Raw genomic sequence first — 17,797 nt, 5'->3', positions numbered from 1 at the left:
GCAGGCTCCCAGCGGAGGAGCTCGATCGAGAACGCCAGGATCACGCCCTGAGCCGAAGGCAGACGCTTAATGACTGAGCCACCCAGGCGACCCAAACTCTACATTTTTAAGTCAGACCTGAATGCTAACTAGCTAAGTGACTTTAGACAAGTCACTTACTTCTGAGTTAGTTTCCTCATTTGTAAGAAAAATGATGTTGAGGAGAGTATCATCTCTTACGTTCTTAGGAGGAGGATACAGACAATGTGTGGAAACGCCCTGCAAGGTGCCCGGTGTGGAAGGGACTCACAGATTGCTAGCGTGCTCCCTTTGGGTTTCTCTCACTAGATTATAAACTCCTTGAGGTCAGTCAGGATTTCCCACTGTGCTTATTATTTTAAAGGTAAGGAGTCTTCATCCAATGTTTGTTGCACTCCCCTCTGATTAGCTTCCAGACAGTTAATTGGTCATATTAATCTCTTTAGAGAAGTTCTAAGTGCTTTGCATGTATTTGTCTAATTTCCATGGTAACTCCATGAGACAGGCTTTGTGACCTCGATTTTACAGATGATGAAGCAGGTGCAGCAAAGTTAGGAAACTTGCTGGAGTTCAAAAACCATTAAAAGATGGAGGGAGGTGGTAGGGCCAGGGCCTCCACTTCTAATCACCCCCGTTAATGGTTTCTTAGTGGCAGAAATATGTCTAGTATAAAACAGTTCACATTGCTTTCTTCTTGTTTGAACTAGTTTGGAGTAATCCAAACAAATAGTTGCTCTGATGTTTTCATTCCTTTAATTAGAAACTCCCAGGTGACTCATTAGCCTCCTATGGCTCACGACAATGACCCTCACCAAGATTTTACCAAAAATACAAATAATTGCACTCAAGTGTGAAGGGCTGGTTTATATACCATGCTGCAGATTCCTGGGGCCTCCAATTCCAGTAGGTTTCAATCTCCTGGATTATTTTGGAGTTTGATCTGGTCAGCCTTCCACGCGGTCTCCAGTGTGCTACCCCCAGTTAACGATTTGCATAATGTACCAGCAGGCAGCTGTGGCAACTTGGGGAAAGCGGAAAATAGCTGTCCGCTAGGAATAGGGTGAGAAATCCGGATCCGTGCTCTTTATTGCCAGATAATTTTCAGTGATACTTCCTTGTTGAAGCTCAATAGCTTTATTAATCTTCTCTTATGATATCACACAAATCACCATCATCAATCCAGGTCACCCGTGTGAGGAATGACCTAGCGGGGAAATGAGAAAACAGAGTACAGGGGAGGGTTTAAGAAAATAGTGATGCCTGTACTTGCCTGGCAACTACGGTTTTCAAGGTATTTTCACACTTTTCTCTTCCAACAGAGCTTCACCTCGACTTTGTGATGAGACAACAACATCATCTCCTTTTTACAGGTAAGGAATCAGAGGTTCAGGAAAGTTAAGTGACCCAGCAGACATGCATAAACATGTGTTATAATATAGGTATTCTCTCTAGGGCTTTCTCCACTTGCACCATGGTGTTTTTGGAGACGGCAAGATACAGTAGAAGTTTCTGCGTGGTCACCCTTTGGGGAAAAGGAGAAAGGGTGGCATTATTTTGGCCGGGAAGACTCTTAAGTCTCCTCAGGTCTGGCAGGAAGCAGATGGGCAAGGGGGCCGTCTTGTGGCGGTTTTAGTTCTCACTCCTTTCCCATATTACACCTGTGTTCTTGGGTGAGGTTTAGGTATTGGGCCCTTTGGCTGGCTGAGTGCTGTCCGTCAATAACTGCTGGTGCGGCAAATCCTCACATCAAGTTCATACACTTAGGTCTAAAATGCCAAATTCTGCTGGTTGTTTCTTAATTTCCAAAGCTCCATGTGTCCTTTCTTTTGTGACTTAAGGGGACTCTGCTCTCTTCACGATTCAGTTTCCCTGTCTCTGTGTTAGTAATTTAGTTTGTTACATTTGGCAAGGAATATTTGAGAAAAATCTCTCAAAAGAGTAGTGAATCTTATTATTTCTAAAATCTAGTGTGTGAATTCAGGAAGGAAACAACAAAGTTTTAATCAAAGTAAGCAATAATGACAGGTTTATTTAAAATTTCCAGTAGAGAAAACCCACTAGTTTTGGAATAAAAGTACTCAATGTACGAGAGCGTAAGTGAATATAAAAGATTAGCAGAAGAAAAATAAAACCAAACATAGTACAAAAAAATTTAAAAAGTTTGAAATGGATTTAAACAGGGATGTTCTTTAAATCCTCCAAATATTTAACAGTTACTAGGTTTGGCAAACAATTCACTTGAAAATTAAAGCCTATTTCGGTAAACTCCACAGAGACTGCTTACTACATCAAGCACTCCGTACAGCTGGTACTGAAACATACAGGCAGTCGGTTTCAGAGTGGCAGGAACTACTCATTTGCTCTCACAGTTACATGGATTAACCAGCTGCATAACTGCTTTTTGGAGAGGAAGGGATAGAAGATACGGAGGAAAAAAAAAAAAAGAAGTAGGATAAAATCTCTAAAAAATTGAAACACAGCAAAATTCAGACATCAGTTTGTTTCTTGAAAGCAACAAATTGACTCTTTACAGTATATTCTACATTTGCAGTTGTCATTTCCCTCTCCCCCAACCCCCTCAAATACTCCTAAATCCACTAGTCTAATCAATTCTTAACTTCCAAATATTCTGTACATATATATTTAGCAAAGAGCATATGCCTAACATTATTCTGACAGCAGTATGGTCAGCATACAATTTTAGAAAGATTACTATGTATATCATCAGGATTAAACTTTACTTAAAAAACAAACAAAAACCGTTACTAAACAAATAGTTTTAAAATATTATGGAAACCCATGAAAAGAAGACTCAACATGGGTTCTAAACCTGATAAAAACACACTTCAGAGAGACTATTAATGCTTAACTTTTGCCAAACGATGACCTTAAAGTGCCAAACACAAAAATCTCTTAGGACCATTTCTCCAATAGATAATTTGTCCCTGGCTTGGCCATCTCTCCTTTAACTATACATGAAGTCCTGCTAAAAGTATGCATTTTAGTTGATTTTGCCATAGAACGTCACAATGTAAACTAAACAGGTTCTTGATATCAACAGTATGTTACCAAGGTTTTTTTATTTCTGAATCCAACAGTTGGTCACAGAGGTCAAGTATTATCAAGGCTCCTTTGTCAGTTCTCGATCATGTCTGACTCATCCATCCTTCAAGTACATGCAAGGCTCAATAGTTTTCAAGAGGCAGAAGCCTAAGGCCGTTTAAGACACAGATGAAATAGGATTGTGAGGTGAACCCATCTGAGTAAGAACTTTATCCAGCCACTGGAGGGGGCCATGCAGGTGGATCTCAATCCAGCAGGGGGTGCTAGTAACATCCTGGCGGTGGTATTCTGCTCCCCAACCCTAGAAGACACACGGCAGGTCATTTAACTTGCTGAACTCTGAGGTTAAACTTTTAAGTAAGAAGAGTTCTCATAACCAGACATGCTGATTAAAGACATGGATGCTTGTGCGCGTGCGTACACACACACACACACACACACACACACACACACACACACAATCTGGCAGGCAGTTTCGGGGGTGGGTGCGTTCAAGGCTCCCTAAAGTCCCTCTGCACATTCCTGCTTCAGAAGTTCTGGTCTTGGGGAATGAAGTTTCAAAATACATTATAAGGCTGTTTTAACGAAGGCACTTTTTAATTTTCATTTTCATTGCCCACTATATTACTGATAGTATTGTAACAGGTATTAAATTCTCATTTTATCACCAAGAAAAGAAGGAAAATGTTATGTTAGACAAACTGACATTCTGCTTCTTGCCCACTCAGTCACTGATGGTCCTCCTATCAACACAAGAGCTCTTGATCTTTCAATCTCGAAGCAAACTGGCAGAAGCACATACATATCCAAAAAGCGATTACTGACACCTAATCATTGCTTTGAATCAAGAGATTCCGTTACACATTCGTACAAGAAGGTAGTCTGCCGGACATCTTCAGTAGTACTGAACTGGGACACTAACGTTGCTAAAGAGAAAGGTAATCGTGCAATTGCAAAGATCAAAAAACTCACTGGTGTGGTGGGCAATGGAATATAAAGATGTGATGATAAACTCTTGCTTCGTGAGGAACGTCGGAGAAGGCTAGGTTCTATTTATATCTGACACCTACCTACTCCAGGAATTTCAAGAACTACATATCAATTTCAGAACTTTCAGGAAAAAGTTGTGATACACGAACTGCATAAGTATACCCATCCATGCATTTGTCCATCAGTACACTGCTAACTTTAATTTAAAGGTTTGTGTGCATGTTTTCTTCTTTAGATAGTAGGTTCTTTGAAGGCAGGGACCAGATCTTACTTATCTTTGATCTCAAACACCCAGAAGAGTGATTGGCACAAAGCGGAAACCCTAAAGATATTTGTTCAGCTGAAATGACTTGGATTTTCCAGATATATGGGGCGTTTACTGTGCAAATAATTTATAAAATGTGTGCTTCGAAGTCCAAAATGATCGTCTTCAAAAATAGCACAAGATTGGCTATTATTGTTAGTAAAATGTTCTATATCATTCCTCTAAGATGCTAAGTGTGACAGGGCAAGATACGCAATCCTTATGATAATAAAGAACAATACTCTACAAACACTACACATTTTTTTTTGTTGCAAACGTATGATAAGCAGCTGCCCTTTATCATGTCAGCAGGAGTTTTAAAACAAAATTTGTTTACCCTTAACTCTAAATCCAGCTTCCCAGCTATGTTCATTATATCTTATATTACCCTCCATTCCAGTACATATCACATTATTTTATAATCAAACATATACTAGGCCATTAGCATTGTGAACCTAGAGACATTAGGTGCTTTTTCATCTTTGCATTAATTCTCTGGAATAGTGCTGAAAATATTTGCGGAATGAATGAACTCTAATACATTTTTAATGCATATCCTTGTATCATAAACACTTTTGATTAGCGTAAAGTTTGTTTTTACTTGTGTAAAAGTAAATAATTAAAAATGTATAAAAGTAAAACCATTAAAATTGGGTAATCGATATGAAATGAGCTTGAGGAGAAAGCCAGATGGAGCAGTAGAATCATAAATTCTTCTCGAGTGGTCCTTCACCAATAGTAGACTCTCCAGGGATGTCGGTAACGATTACCACAGTTCCCAGCTCCATCCACCCATTTTAAAGATGACGATCGTAAGGACAGCAAAGGATCCCTATGCCTTAATCGCACAGTAAAAACAGCAGTTAAAACTAGAACCTGGGATCAAGAAGTTGTGGTCCATATATACAATGGAATATTACTCAGCAATCAGAAAGAACGAGTTCTCAACATTTGCTACAACATGGACGGCACTGGAGGAGACAATGCTATGTGAAATAAGTCAAGCAGAGAAAGACAACTATCATATGATTTCTCTCATCTATGGAACATAAGAACTAGAATGATCAGCAGGGGAAGAAAGGGATAAAGAAAGGGGGGGTAATCAGAAGGGGGAATGAAACATGAGAGACTATGGACTATGAGAAACAAACTGAGGGCTACAGAGGGGAGGGGGGTGGGGGAATGGGATAGACCGGTGATGGGTAGTAAGGAGGGCACATATTGCATGGTGCACTGGGTGTTATACACAACTAATGAATCATCGAGCCTTACATCGAAAACTGGGGATGTATTGTATGGTGACAAACATAATATAATAAAAAATCATTATTAAAAAGAAAAAAAAATCTTTAATCCATAAAAAAAAAAAAAAAAACCCTAGAACCTGGGTCTCTTGACTCTTAACAGGTATTCTTTCCTCCATCCCAGAAAAACAACAAACAAAAAGCACTGCTGGCAAGTTACTGTCCTCATTTTAAAACTCATTTTAGCCAAAATGCAAAGTCAAAAATTAAACAGTGAATGTCAGCTGTGGATGAGAAAGATCTTTATAGTCTCATAGGTTCATAGCATATTGGTCAACCTCTTTAAAAGGTTAAAAAAACCTCCTTTAATACTAAAAAGGCACCAGACTCAGCCACAAAGAACTGGTGAATAATGTTTTGAGAAAACATTAAGAGAACACAGTCAAAATCTGCTAATATGATTCAAAGAAATAAGAAAAAAATGATACTCAGGAAAAGGTATCTTTGATCTAAACGATGATTAACGAAGTCAGGTTCCAAAATTACCCTCTGTAACACACACATTACAAAACAGGTTCCACAACAAGTTAGGTGAGCTTCTGAAGAGAGGACATAAAAGGGGATTGCCTCACCCAAATATATAATTAGTTCTGTTTCTCAAGGTAACAGAGGATGAAAATTTATCTTTGAGAATTCAGAGACGAGTCAGTCACTAGAATAAGTTACAACTCATGAAATCTAATCAGGTATTTAATTTTTTTACATTTCAATGACATCTTAAAACTTTTTATTTCAAGAGACAGGAGAGAAGTCAGAAAAGAGATCAATTACCACGAGCAATGTCTTTAGCTTTCTCCATCCTCAACCGTACCAATAATCTTAGAACTAAGGCATCTACTGATCTGTGGGCTAGGGTCTTCTTAATCTTTGAATTATAAGACAACGATGAGGTTTTGCTGAAACCATTAAAAAAAAAACCCTGACCAATCAAAAATAAACCCCCGTGTGATGAATGTTTATTTACAAAAAGATCATTTGTTTATTGTTGAAACAAAAGCAACAAGTGTTACCATCAAAAAGGTACTAAAAACACAGAATGAAAAGGAAGGGGGGGTGTGTGCTGAATTGATCTCTTAAGAAAACCATGCATTTAAATTATATATGTTAAATATATAACAAAACATTTTCTTCTGGTACTACAGTAGTTAAAATAGTGCTTATTCGAACAGGAAAAAGTTATTCAAGCCTCCTACACTGTTGACATTTAATACAAACACGCCTTTAATTCTAATTATTATCTCCTACTAACTGACATCCTAACTAAAGGTTAAAAATGCCTAGGTAATAAGTTGGCTTCTATGCACACGTATCAAGAAGATAGAGATTTATACATTGAGAGGAAGCGCAGGAAGGGTGCCAAACCCCAACCAGAGGAATCGGAGCTCACTCACCTTTACAAAGCTCATGCGGATAGTGCACATTTTAGTGAGCTCATAGACGGTCTCGAAGCCGTGGTTCACAGACTGTGCCAATAACTGAGCGAATTCTTGGTTATTAAAAATTTTCAGACTACACCCACTAGGGATCTTGCAAACAGTAGTGGGGTGAAATCCATGATGGTAGTTGCAGTTCCGACTTTGCACGAAGATGCTGCTGTCGCTGAGGCATTCGGCATACACTTCCCCACCAACATAGTAGAGATGCACTCCTGTAGGACGACAACGCACGCAATGACTTCAGTACCATTTTTCATAGCTGAACAGCATCTGTGTATCTTCAATATACAAATTTGCATGGATTTAAACTGGCTGATTAGATACTCTCCAAATCTTGCACACATGATAAAATCTTAGTTAACCGTATTAGTTCATACGACGTTCTTTTGTTAACATGTATGTCTAAGAGGTTTCTAGGAAATAATATAACAAAGAAAGGAGGTCAGGATAAGTAAAAGAACTAGAAAACCAGAGGTGGAGGAAGTAGTGCTGAGAGCTATAAGAGGTATGGTCCAGGGGAAAATAATTATAAAAATAATCTCATACTGTGTGCAATCTGATCTCCCCGAACTACCATCTGCTCCGAACTTCTTCCTGTGACATCGTAGAATGCCAGGAGTGTAGGAAATTGATCCTACCCAGCCTTTAAAAAAAGGAAAGTGTGTGTGTGCGGGGGGGAGCTTTCTGACAAAGCCCTACACTATTAAGGGAGATTACTTTATTATAGGCCATGCAGCAAAGAGGAGTCCCGTCCCATGCGGATTTAAACCATCTACCTTGCAGGTAACTCCGGCATGCCTCAGCCGATGCTAAAACTATTGTCTCCAATCCAATCCGAAAAATTATGTGTTGTGTTTATATGTACACACAATGGCTAAGACTTCTGTAACAATTAAAGAGCTGCTGGAACAGAAGCTCATTTTCCTTCCTGATGTAGAGAAAACAATTTTAGAGTGTGTGTGTGTTTACTTTTTTTCTTGATTATAAAAACAAGGAATTTTCATTTTTGAACATTTAGGAAGCAAAACAAAATATAAAGAAGCAGAAAATATCACGTTTAGTGACACAGAGGCAATAACTGTTAATAGTTGGACGCGCTGGACTGCAGGTTTTGAGTATTATTAAACTTTCTCTGCAAACATGATTATATGGACACGACAATTCACTTGAGCGATTCTCCCATTACTGGACCATAGTGTTGATACTAATTTTCTGTTATAACAACGCCAGGATAAATGTCTCTGGATAAGTTTTGATAATATCCTTAGGAGAGATTCCTGGAAGTTAAATCACTGGATCGAAGGCCCTTGATTCACTCTGCCAAACGACTTTCCAGAATGCTTGTATCAATTTACACCCTACCGGCAGTGTATGAGTGCCTTTCTCGTTTCGCCTGCGCCAGGACTGACTGAGCTTAAGACAACAACAAATAAATTAAAATACATTATAGCTGAAAAACAATATTGTTTTAATTTGCATGTGAGACTGGATATGCTCTCATATGTTTATTAGCCGTCTGTGTTTCTCTTATGAACTTACTGTTCCTATTTCTTACCTATTTATTCCACTGGGGTTCTACTATTTTTATTGTTTTTTTTATGAGCTACGTGTAAGATATAATTTATTTCCTACTTGTTTCCCCATTAGTCCTTTGTATTTTTTTTAATCTACAGAAGTTTGAAAGCTTTGAGTAGTCAAATCTCTAGTGATCTTTTCTATTGCTTAGAAAATATCTACCTCTCTGATCAAATGTATTTTCTTCTAGTTTCTTAATAGCTTGCCATCACAAAAAAATTCAATTCATTAATCTATTTGCATATATGAAATGAGGTCAGGGTTTCTCCCAACAGCCTCACCTAAAAGCTAATAAAGTTGTTACTACAGGACCACTAGAAGACTACTGATTTGTTATGCTTCACTTAACATACATTTATTTTGAAATGCAATATAGTCTGAGTTTAACTTATTCTACCATTTTGTCTACACCCTGATTTAGTTGTAGTTTCATAATATTTAATTAACCTAACATCAAGAATTTTTTCTTTACTTGTCCATTAAAAAATTTAGCTATTTTCACTTGTTTATCCTGCCAGGTAATATCAGAACACATTTTCCAACTTTCAAAAAAAAAAATAACACATTGTGATTCTGGAATGGATTGTTTTAAACCATAAACTGAAATTAGGAAGAACAGACATCCTTAAAATAGCCTCAGAATATTAAGCCTTCTCTTTAAGGAACACCGACTGCTTATTTATGTATCTCAATTTTCTTTCTCTCAGAATTTGGTTTTCTTTACATAATTCTCATATATTGCTGATTCAGATTATTTCCAAAAAATTACATTATCTGTTGCTATTGGAAATGTGAGTCCCCTCCACTATATTTTCTTTTTTTTCTTTTTTTTTTTTTTTAAAGATTTTATTTATTTATTTGGCAGAGAGAGAGACAGCCAGCGAGAGAGAAACACAAGCAGGGGGAGTGGGAGAGGAAGAAGCAGGCTTCCAGCAGAGGAGCCTGATGTGGGGCTCGATCCCACAACGCCGGGATCACGCCCTGAGCCGAAGGCAGACGCTTAACGACTGAGCCACCCAGGCGCCCCCCCTCCACTATATTTTCTAACTGATTATTGCCAGATTAAAGAAAACTGGCATATAATTTCTAAAAATAAATTCTTTGAAAATTTCTAGATAAACAACCAAAACTTTTGAATAAACACAATGACCATAAATATTACCATGGTCAATATTACTTACGTCAGTAATACTAACATGGAAAGGCACTCATACACAGACTTATGGTACAAGTAGAAATTAATAAAAGCTTTCTGGAGAGTAGTTTGGCATAATATGTCAAGAGCTTTTGACCTACTAATTTCACTTCAAGAATCTATCCCAAGAATATTATCAATTAGTTAATCCCAGCATCTGCAATAACGATAATTTTGGCTTATTTCCATTATCGGTAACTCCACATTTGAATACACTAGTCAAGGCATCTGAAACAATTTTAAATAACAGCATTCCCAGAATCCTTATTTTCTTCCTTTTTTTTTTTTTAAGTAGGCTCCACGCTTGGCATGGAGCCCAATATGAGGCTTGAACTCACGACCCTAAGATCAGATCGAGACCCTCTGAGATCAGACGCTTAACCAACTGAGTCACCCTGGCGCCCCTCTTCCTAATTTTTAATAGAAATGTTCCAGAGTGCAATGGCTTTTTAGTACTTTGGGGTAGTGGTCAACTTTAGAACTTAATGAAAAATATATCCCTCCAACCCAAATGTACACAAAATTGTGTTTATGCACAATTTTCAGGGTTTACAGATCATATATATCTATATGTTATGAACCTAGGTTCTACCATTTTATCATCAAATGTGTAGTTTAGGGTTTGTTTTTTTTCCCCTTAATCATATTAATTCCTGTCATAGGAGTTGTTTTTTTTTTTTTAAGGATCACATGTTGAACTTTTATCTCAAATGCCTTTTAAACATTTATTAAATAACCACTTAATTTGGTCTACTGTTCTAAATTTTATAGGTCATTTTGAAAAAAGGTTTACTATGGAAATAATTTCAAACTTTTGGAACAGCCAAGTAAAACAGAATAAAGAACACTTATATAAACCACTATCCTGATTCATCTATTGTGATAATTTATTCCATATGTCTGGTCATTTGCACCTCCTTCCCCTCTATGCTTTCATACACACCCTCACATGCATTCATATATACGCATCCACACATATATACATGTATCTCTGTATATTCTGACACAGGATTTTAGATGGCTTGATACCTTTATATATATACAGGTATGCGTGTATTTCCTAAGACTAGGGATATTCTCTTATGTAGCCACAGTGCAGTTAGCAATGCCTGTGCATGTAACATTGATATAATACTCTTATCTAATCTACCACTCATGTTCTAACTCTGCTTGCTGACCCCAGTAAGGTCCTCTGTGGTATTTTTTCCCCTTTTCTGGGACAGACCATGTTCAGGGTCAGCTTATTACACAGCTGTCATAGCTCTTTAATCTCTTTCAATGTGGAACATTTTCACACCTTTGTCTTCTGACATTGATATTTTGGAAGAATACAGTTCCTCCTCACCCTTTTTAATAGAATTTTGAGTGTGTGCGAACTTTCCCCGCTGACGAGATTCTCGACTGGAATTCTGCATAGTGATGCTACTTCCTTCCCGGGGCACCACGTCTGGTGGGGTAGGAGATCCATCTGTCTCTCACTGGTGGTGACAATTCTGATCTCCCAGTCAAGATGCTGTCCAATGTCTCCACTGTAGAATACGGATTTTTATTCTCCCTTATAACTCATAGGCCGTCTGTGAGGAAACACTGTGAGACCATGCAAATATCCTGATTCTCGAAAAAAATTCTGTTTAGCATCCACTGAGGATTCCTGACTGATGGCCGCAAAATGATGACTTTCCAACTCTAGCACTCACTCTACATTTCCCAACGAGCCTTCTCCATTCATTCCTTTATCTATTTATTATCGGCGTGGACTTACAAATGACTGTGGTTTTTCAGTGGTTTAAAATCCACAGCTGTCCTTAATTATCTTGGTGCTCAAACCGTCCCAGATTTGGCCAGGGAAGCCCCTCCAAGTTGGCTCTGTGACGTGCCCCCATGATTTTCCTATGCGTTTCTTCACTGTCTGGTGTAACAAAATGTTCCAGGCTCATCGTTGTCTACGTGGTGTCACCCCTTTCCCTGAGACGCCCCGATCCGCTCAGTGGGGAGGGGTGTTAGAAACGGGGAGCCACGCACCAGATGTGCTTACCGCTCCCGGGCGTCTTGGCCCGTTGGCCCTTTCAGCAGACAGATCAGAAGCTATGTGCACGTTTGAGCACACCCACCTATGCCCGCGCACACACAGCCACAAGCACATCACCACGTTCACACATACGTACACGTCTTATTAAATCATCATTTCACCCTGGTGCCTCCATAGGGTTTCTCTTTTGCCCTCCTCCACACCTGTATGTTTCTTATTCCACAGTGAAAAGCCAGGCTCAGCAGCATCCACACACTCGACCATGTGCTTCATCTTCTGTCTCAAAGTTTCATGACTGTTTCATTTACACTGCTACACGATAATCAAGTCTGCTAACAAGGTTCAGGGTTCGTTTGCAAGTGCTCTACCCGAGCGGGCCCAGACTGAAGAGAGCGAGCCAAACGCGATATTCCTAAGTTATTCTGGATTGGTTCGTTCTTTCTTTTTCCCTGCGAGTTATGGTACTCACGTGAAACACATTAGGTTTACTTGTCTTAACCTGCGTTCAGTTTTAGGTTGTAAGCCACCTTCTAACAGCTGCTTTAATTCTGCAGCAACCCGTGACATAGAATAGTGCTCCCCAAATCACCACTTCAGCTCATTAACATCAACTCCGTGGAGGCGGCACACCACAAGAGCTGCTGGCTGCAAAGCGAGTAACGTCCCAATAATAGAAACTGAGAAAATATTGACGAACTGGAGCCAGTGTTGACTACCTGGTGTTTGCCACACGCGTCTGCTCCAGGAACGACTCAGCCAGGTCTAGGGGGACGGGGACACAGCGGACAAACATCTGAGAGGGCTTCAAGCGCAAACTCACCTTTTCCAATGTGCCGCCTCGTGTTTTCAATAGTGGAATTCCGGTTAACGTTGGAGAGCAGCCCAAGGCAGAAACGGTTCTTATTGTTGGAAGGATCGGTGAAACCATCCACCAACACGCTCGTGGAGGAGGCATGGAACGCTTCGCCCACACGATTATTGAGCTCATAGTAGACAATAGAGCACCAGTGTTTTGGTTCCTCATAAGCAACCGCCTGAACATCTGTTAAGAAAGAAAAGCCTACAGTCAACCTGCCTTAGTGCCTCAGGCTCTCAAAACCTGAAACTGCTGTGACGTTGGCTCAGGAGCATGGAATGAAGATATGGAAAAGCAAGTGCCATTATACTGCACGCAGTTTCTCGCCGACATCTAAAACAGGCCCTCCTTACTAAGTGTGACATTCCCCTTTAATTGGAAAATAATTTTCTCCAATTACGATCAGCAAAACGCTGGTGAAGCAAGCATACCAAGAGCATTTGCTGAACACTCACAGTACGCTTGCTCTGTCATAGGCCAGAATGGAAGGCACCCCCGCCACAGACGCTGGCTCCCCATCTAAAGAAATACAAGTGGCAAGTGAAAAACAAATGGGAAGAGCACAATAGAGGACAGGAAATGTGCCAAAGGTGCTGGCAGAAAAAGGGTGACTTTCAACAAAGCCTTTGTAGGCCTAGGCTTTTTCAAAGCAATGAAAATCAGTTTCTAATTATTGATAAGAAGTTCCCTTGCTTCACATTCAGCTGCCAATAACTACTATCACAGCCACAGCTCGGCTCCGGTCCTCAAACGCAGGAAGAAATCTTGCCAGCTGGCCATTTTTACAGAATGAATCATATCTCTCTCATCCAGATTTCATGCTAACTTCCTTATATTTGCTTTAAGTCATGCAGAGCAGGTGTGTTTTGTCTCTCCATTCCCAGAATGGGCCAACAATGGAAATTACCCAACTTTACTGACAGGATGCAGCTTGTTAAGTCAAATCTCTTAAGACTAACAAATCTCCAAACAGAACATGCTTCTAAACATTTGCAACTAAAAGGTTCTAAAGATAAGTTCCTTCTGTAGTAAAACCTCTTACACCGCTGCTTTAGAGATTCCAGGAATACAAACCATGTATGCCCAGTATGCCAATACGTAATGATCTGAGGTTTATGAGGTCCTGAATGTACAGTCGTAAAAAGAGCAAGAATATCCACATTAGAGGCATAAGCGGTAACTGCTTAGGAAGCAGTACTTCTGTCTTAACATCAACCTCCACAGATATCACAATGCACTTAACGTTAGAATTCGGTAAAGAAAACAAAGAAAACGATCATTTAAAAAACCCACGCATACGTTAGCTGTTCCATACGCTATCGTCTCTGCTGAGCAACTATCCCAGGTCCATTTGCTGTATTTCAAAGAGCACAATTTTACTGATTTACCTAGTGCCAAATCTTTATTAAAAGAAGGCTGCGACATCATTAGAGAAGGCTTTAATAAGCTATCAGGATTGTTCAAGATACTATTCATTTAGGTCGGAGGATGACACATTTTTCTCTGTAAAAGACCAGAAAGATTTTGTGGGCCCTATGGTCTCCACTGTAACTATTCAACTGCGCCCTCGTAGTGCCGAAGCTGCCACAGATAATATGTAATGGGCGTAGCTGTGCTCCCATAAAAATTTATTTACAACAGGCAGCAGGCTGAATTGGTCTGTGGTTGCAGTGTGCTGACTCCTGCTTTAGGAAAACCACCAAAGGTAAAACAATAACAGAGCGGCCAACATTCCTTCCTCATGAAGATATTAACTGTAAACTTATTCTAATGGGGAAATTGCAAAAAGCTATTTAAAGGAAAAAATTTATAGCAATTTTTAAAGGCCTATTTCCTGAAATCAGACATTTTAGGCTTAACCACAATAGCTACAAGGTCCTTGCCGGACAGTGGTGCTGTGCCCATCCTCTCCTGCTGTCCTGTTCCCGAAATACAAACTCCAAAGATATGTGAGACAGGAGTTGTTCCCCCCCCCCCACCAACATTTTTATTTTTTGGTTGATAATTATGTTTGGGAGGTTGTTCAAGAGATTATGAGGAACCATAAAATACAGAGCCAATAAAACAGATGTAAAAATATTTTATGGATTAAAAAGGTGTACATTCCAATTTATTACACTGCATATCTAAGAAAGGTTCTTTGAGTTTACCGTCAAAATTTAGGAACTTAAAAAATGAAAGCACCTCTGACAAAGTCTGAGGTATCTCCCATTTTAATCAAAAGTAGTAAGAATGAAATGAGACACACTGAGTGATGACACTACACTGTAACTTCACTTTGCATGAAATGTATACATATTGAAATGGTCCATGCCACGTGGCACCAGGGAAGCACTTTCTTCCATGAGAGGTTGTTTGGGAACAGTTTTCTTCAACACCGTGGTCATGACCTCCCAAGGTGCTCAGGGATTCTCCCAGCACTCACTGACCCGAGTTCCCTGCTCGGGAGGGCCCACTCCACTGGCCAGTGCACAGTGATGGCATTCTCCCCTCAGTCACTGCCGGCGGTACGACAGGGCTGGAAATGCACCCACCCTCTACCACAAAGGGAAAGAAATGCTCCATCCTGCTTAGAGGTTCTGCACATGTTCTTCCAGGTGAGAACAGGAAAAACCTGTGCCTCGGCCCCTTTCTGTAACAAGGTTAGAAAAAATATAGCAAGAAAGAAACAAATGTTATTAGTTTGTTCCAGCTGCAGCTGTATATGGATGAGGGCTGGAAAATCATGATATTTATGAATAGCTATCCTAACAACAAAAGAACCTTTGGAAAGCCCTGTTATATGAACTTCTAATTCTGGAGATCTCTAGTGACAACTCCACTTCGGTAATGTTATGCTCATTGTTTCTTACCACCCCTTTGTCCTTCACTTAAAAATATTCTTTTATCACCGATTCAAAATTATTAAGTATTGGGCTCTCAACAGACAACTGCACAATTATACCTAGGCCTTCCTTGGTTAAGTCACTGTGTTTGTTCTTCATATGAAAAGACTTACTTGTAATCCAAAAAATTCTACCTAGCTTCTCTTATTGGGCTCTTTCTCCAATAGCTATCTTTTTATAGACTAATAAACATTTGTGAGAGAAAGTAGCATTTGGACAGATAAACTTTAGACACTAAAAAGGGAATAAACAGCAAAGCATTTTACCTCCTCTGTTGATTTCTGAGGGCAGGGAAGGTGCCATCATATTTGTGTCCATTGGCTGAGAGCCATCCTGGGTCATGGGGTCCTCGGGAGGCAGGTAAGCAGGTGGGGGCGTATCAGCTACAAAGTTTAAAGAAAACAATTTCTTTCTCCTTAAATAAACACACACACTTAAAACATATTCTGTGAAATTCTTGAGATCGAATTGCCCATTTCAACCTCCCCGTCAGAAAATGGCTGCTACAGACACTGGACTGGGTGTACACCTTCTGAAAGGGACTACCACGCATCATCTGGTACAACTGCAGTGAGGGTCCAGGGGAACTCGCTGCCAGTTCCAGCAGCTGTCTGCCTAGCCAGGCTCAGTCTCTCTGAAAACGATTAGAGGAGCACATAAACACCCTTTCATACAATCCACTCTGCGAAGACCTCTGCATTTCAGAGTTTCACTGGTGGATGGAAGGCCTTTGAATGCTCCATAGGATTTAAGAAAAAGAGCTTCTTGGGGCGCCTGGGTGGCTCAGTCGTTGAGCGTCTGCCTTCGGCTCGGGGCGTGATCCCGGGGTCCTGGGATCAAGCCCCACATCAGTCTCCTCCGCTGGGAGCCTGCTTCTTCCTCCCCCACTCCCCCTGCTTGTGTTCCCTCTTTCGCTGCCTGTCTCTATCTCTGTCAAATGAATAAATAAAATCTTAAAAAAAAAAAAAAAGAAAAAGAGCTTCTTCCATTAAACCCATAGGCTCGCGGGAATTTACCAACTGACTTTCATTACAGCCAATTTACTAACTTCAACTGTTCATTTCTCCTGACTTCAAGTGCTCTGTTAGGACTACCTTCTCTCTACCTATTTAAATAATCACTAGTTTTAAAACCCCTAGTTGCAGAATAATCATCAGTTATCACAGCTATCTTCTATTTCAGAATTTACATATGTTCTTCTAGAAAGCTCCGAGCCAGATGGCAATAAGAGGCAAACAGCATGACTTGTGAAACAAAGAACATGAACATGGGTCCTGTGTTTTCCTAAATAAAATAAGGGGTTATGGGATGCCCACAAATAATCCTTTGTGATCAAAAAGCAAGTTCCTCACTGGCTATCAGGACCCCATCTAAGCACACCTGACACAGCAGGGAACAAAGCTCTGCCTTAGGGAACCATGAATAGCCTGGATGAGTAGCCGAGGTCACTCAGGGCAACTGTGGAATACAAATGGCCAATAATGCCGCTCCTTCGCGGCTTTTTAGAGATTTCCAAGATGGACTCTCCAGCTGAATCACAACCCAGAACTCCCACCGCCTCGCTGCCAACAAGCAAGGCCTCACAGCACACAGACGGGACCAGGGGGACCTTATCTGGATGCCTTTGTCACCCCTTCTCCAGCTTCTTTTAATTCAGCTTCTTCCCTGCAGCTGTAACACTGACTCTGCTTTCCTTCCAGCCAGGAATGAAGACAAAGAGCATCCTCTGAGACCCAATCCAATCAATTTCTGCAAACGAGCTGGTGAGAATTTCCTCAGCAACCTACGGCATCAGCACCACTGGGCGAGACCAGCAGATAGCGATGGGGGGGCACTCTACTATCCCCACAAGTGCCTCCTCCCACGCCTGGCGGCTTTCTCTTTTCCACATTTCCTTTACTTGGCCTGTAGCCTTAATCCTGCACAGCCGGGGACAAAGTGTAAACTCAAGCAATAATCTGCCAGCTTTTCACTCCTGGGCCCACCCTGGCTTTGCCACTGCTCAAAAGCTTCTGAAACTCTCTCTTCACCACTTACCTGTTCATCAAACCCAATGGGTCTGGGAGAGAGTGGGGTGAATAGGAAATCATCAGATGATTCTTAGTTTGATTTGTAAACTCATCTATACCCCTGCTGCCCTGC

The 17,797-nt window shown here is 40.4% G+C and overlaps 1 protein-coding gene across 4 annotated transcripts in view; it reads right to left on the bottom strand.

Annotated features, from left to right (window-relative positions):
- Nucleotides 1–2,015: 2,015 nt before the first annotated feature.
- SMAD1 (SMAD family member 1) overlaps nt 2,016–17,797 on the bottom strand; it is a 75,486-nt gene continuing 59,704 nt past the window's right edge. For all 4 annotated transcript variants that reach the window (XM_026499423.4, XM_044384347.3, XM_026499424.4 and 1 more), the window contains exons 4-7: nt 15,922–16,038; nt 12,735–12,956; nt 7,071–7,327; nt 2,016–3,382 (exon numbers count right to left, since the gene is read on the bottom strand). In XM_026499423.4, the coding sequence (XP_026355208.1) occupies nt 3,239–3,382; nt 7,071–7,327; nt 12,735–12,956; nt 15,922–16,038 (740 nt within the window). In that variant the 3' untranslated portion in view covers nt 2,016–3,238. The remainder of the gene's footprint in view (nt 3,383–7,070; nt 7,328–12,734; nt 12,957–15,921; nt 16,039–17,797) is intronic.

This window comes from Ursus arctos, unplaced genomic scaffold, assembly GCF_023065955.2.
Source record: "Ursus arctos isolate Adak ecotype North America unplaced genomic scaffold, UrsArc2.0 scaffold_11, whole genome shotgun sequence".
Taxonomy (NCBI): Eukaryota; Metazoa; Chordata; class Mammalia; order Carnivora; family Ursidae; genus Ursus; species Ursus arctos.
This window is presented reverse-complemented; position numbering and strand designations above follow the sequence as displayed.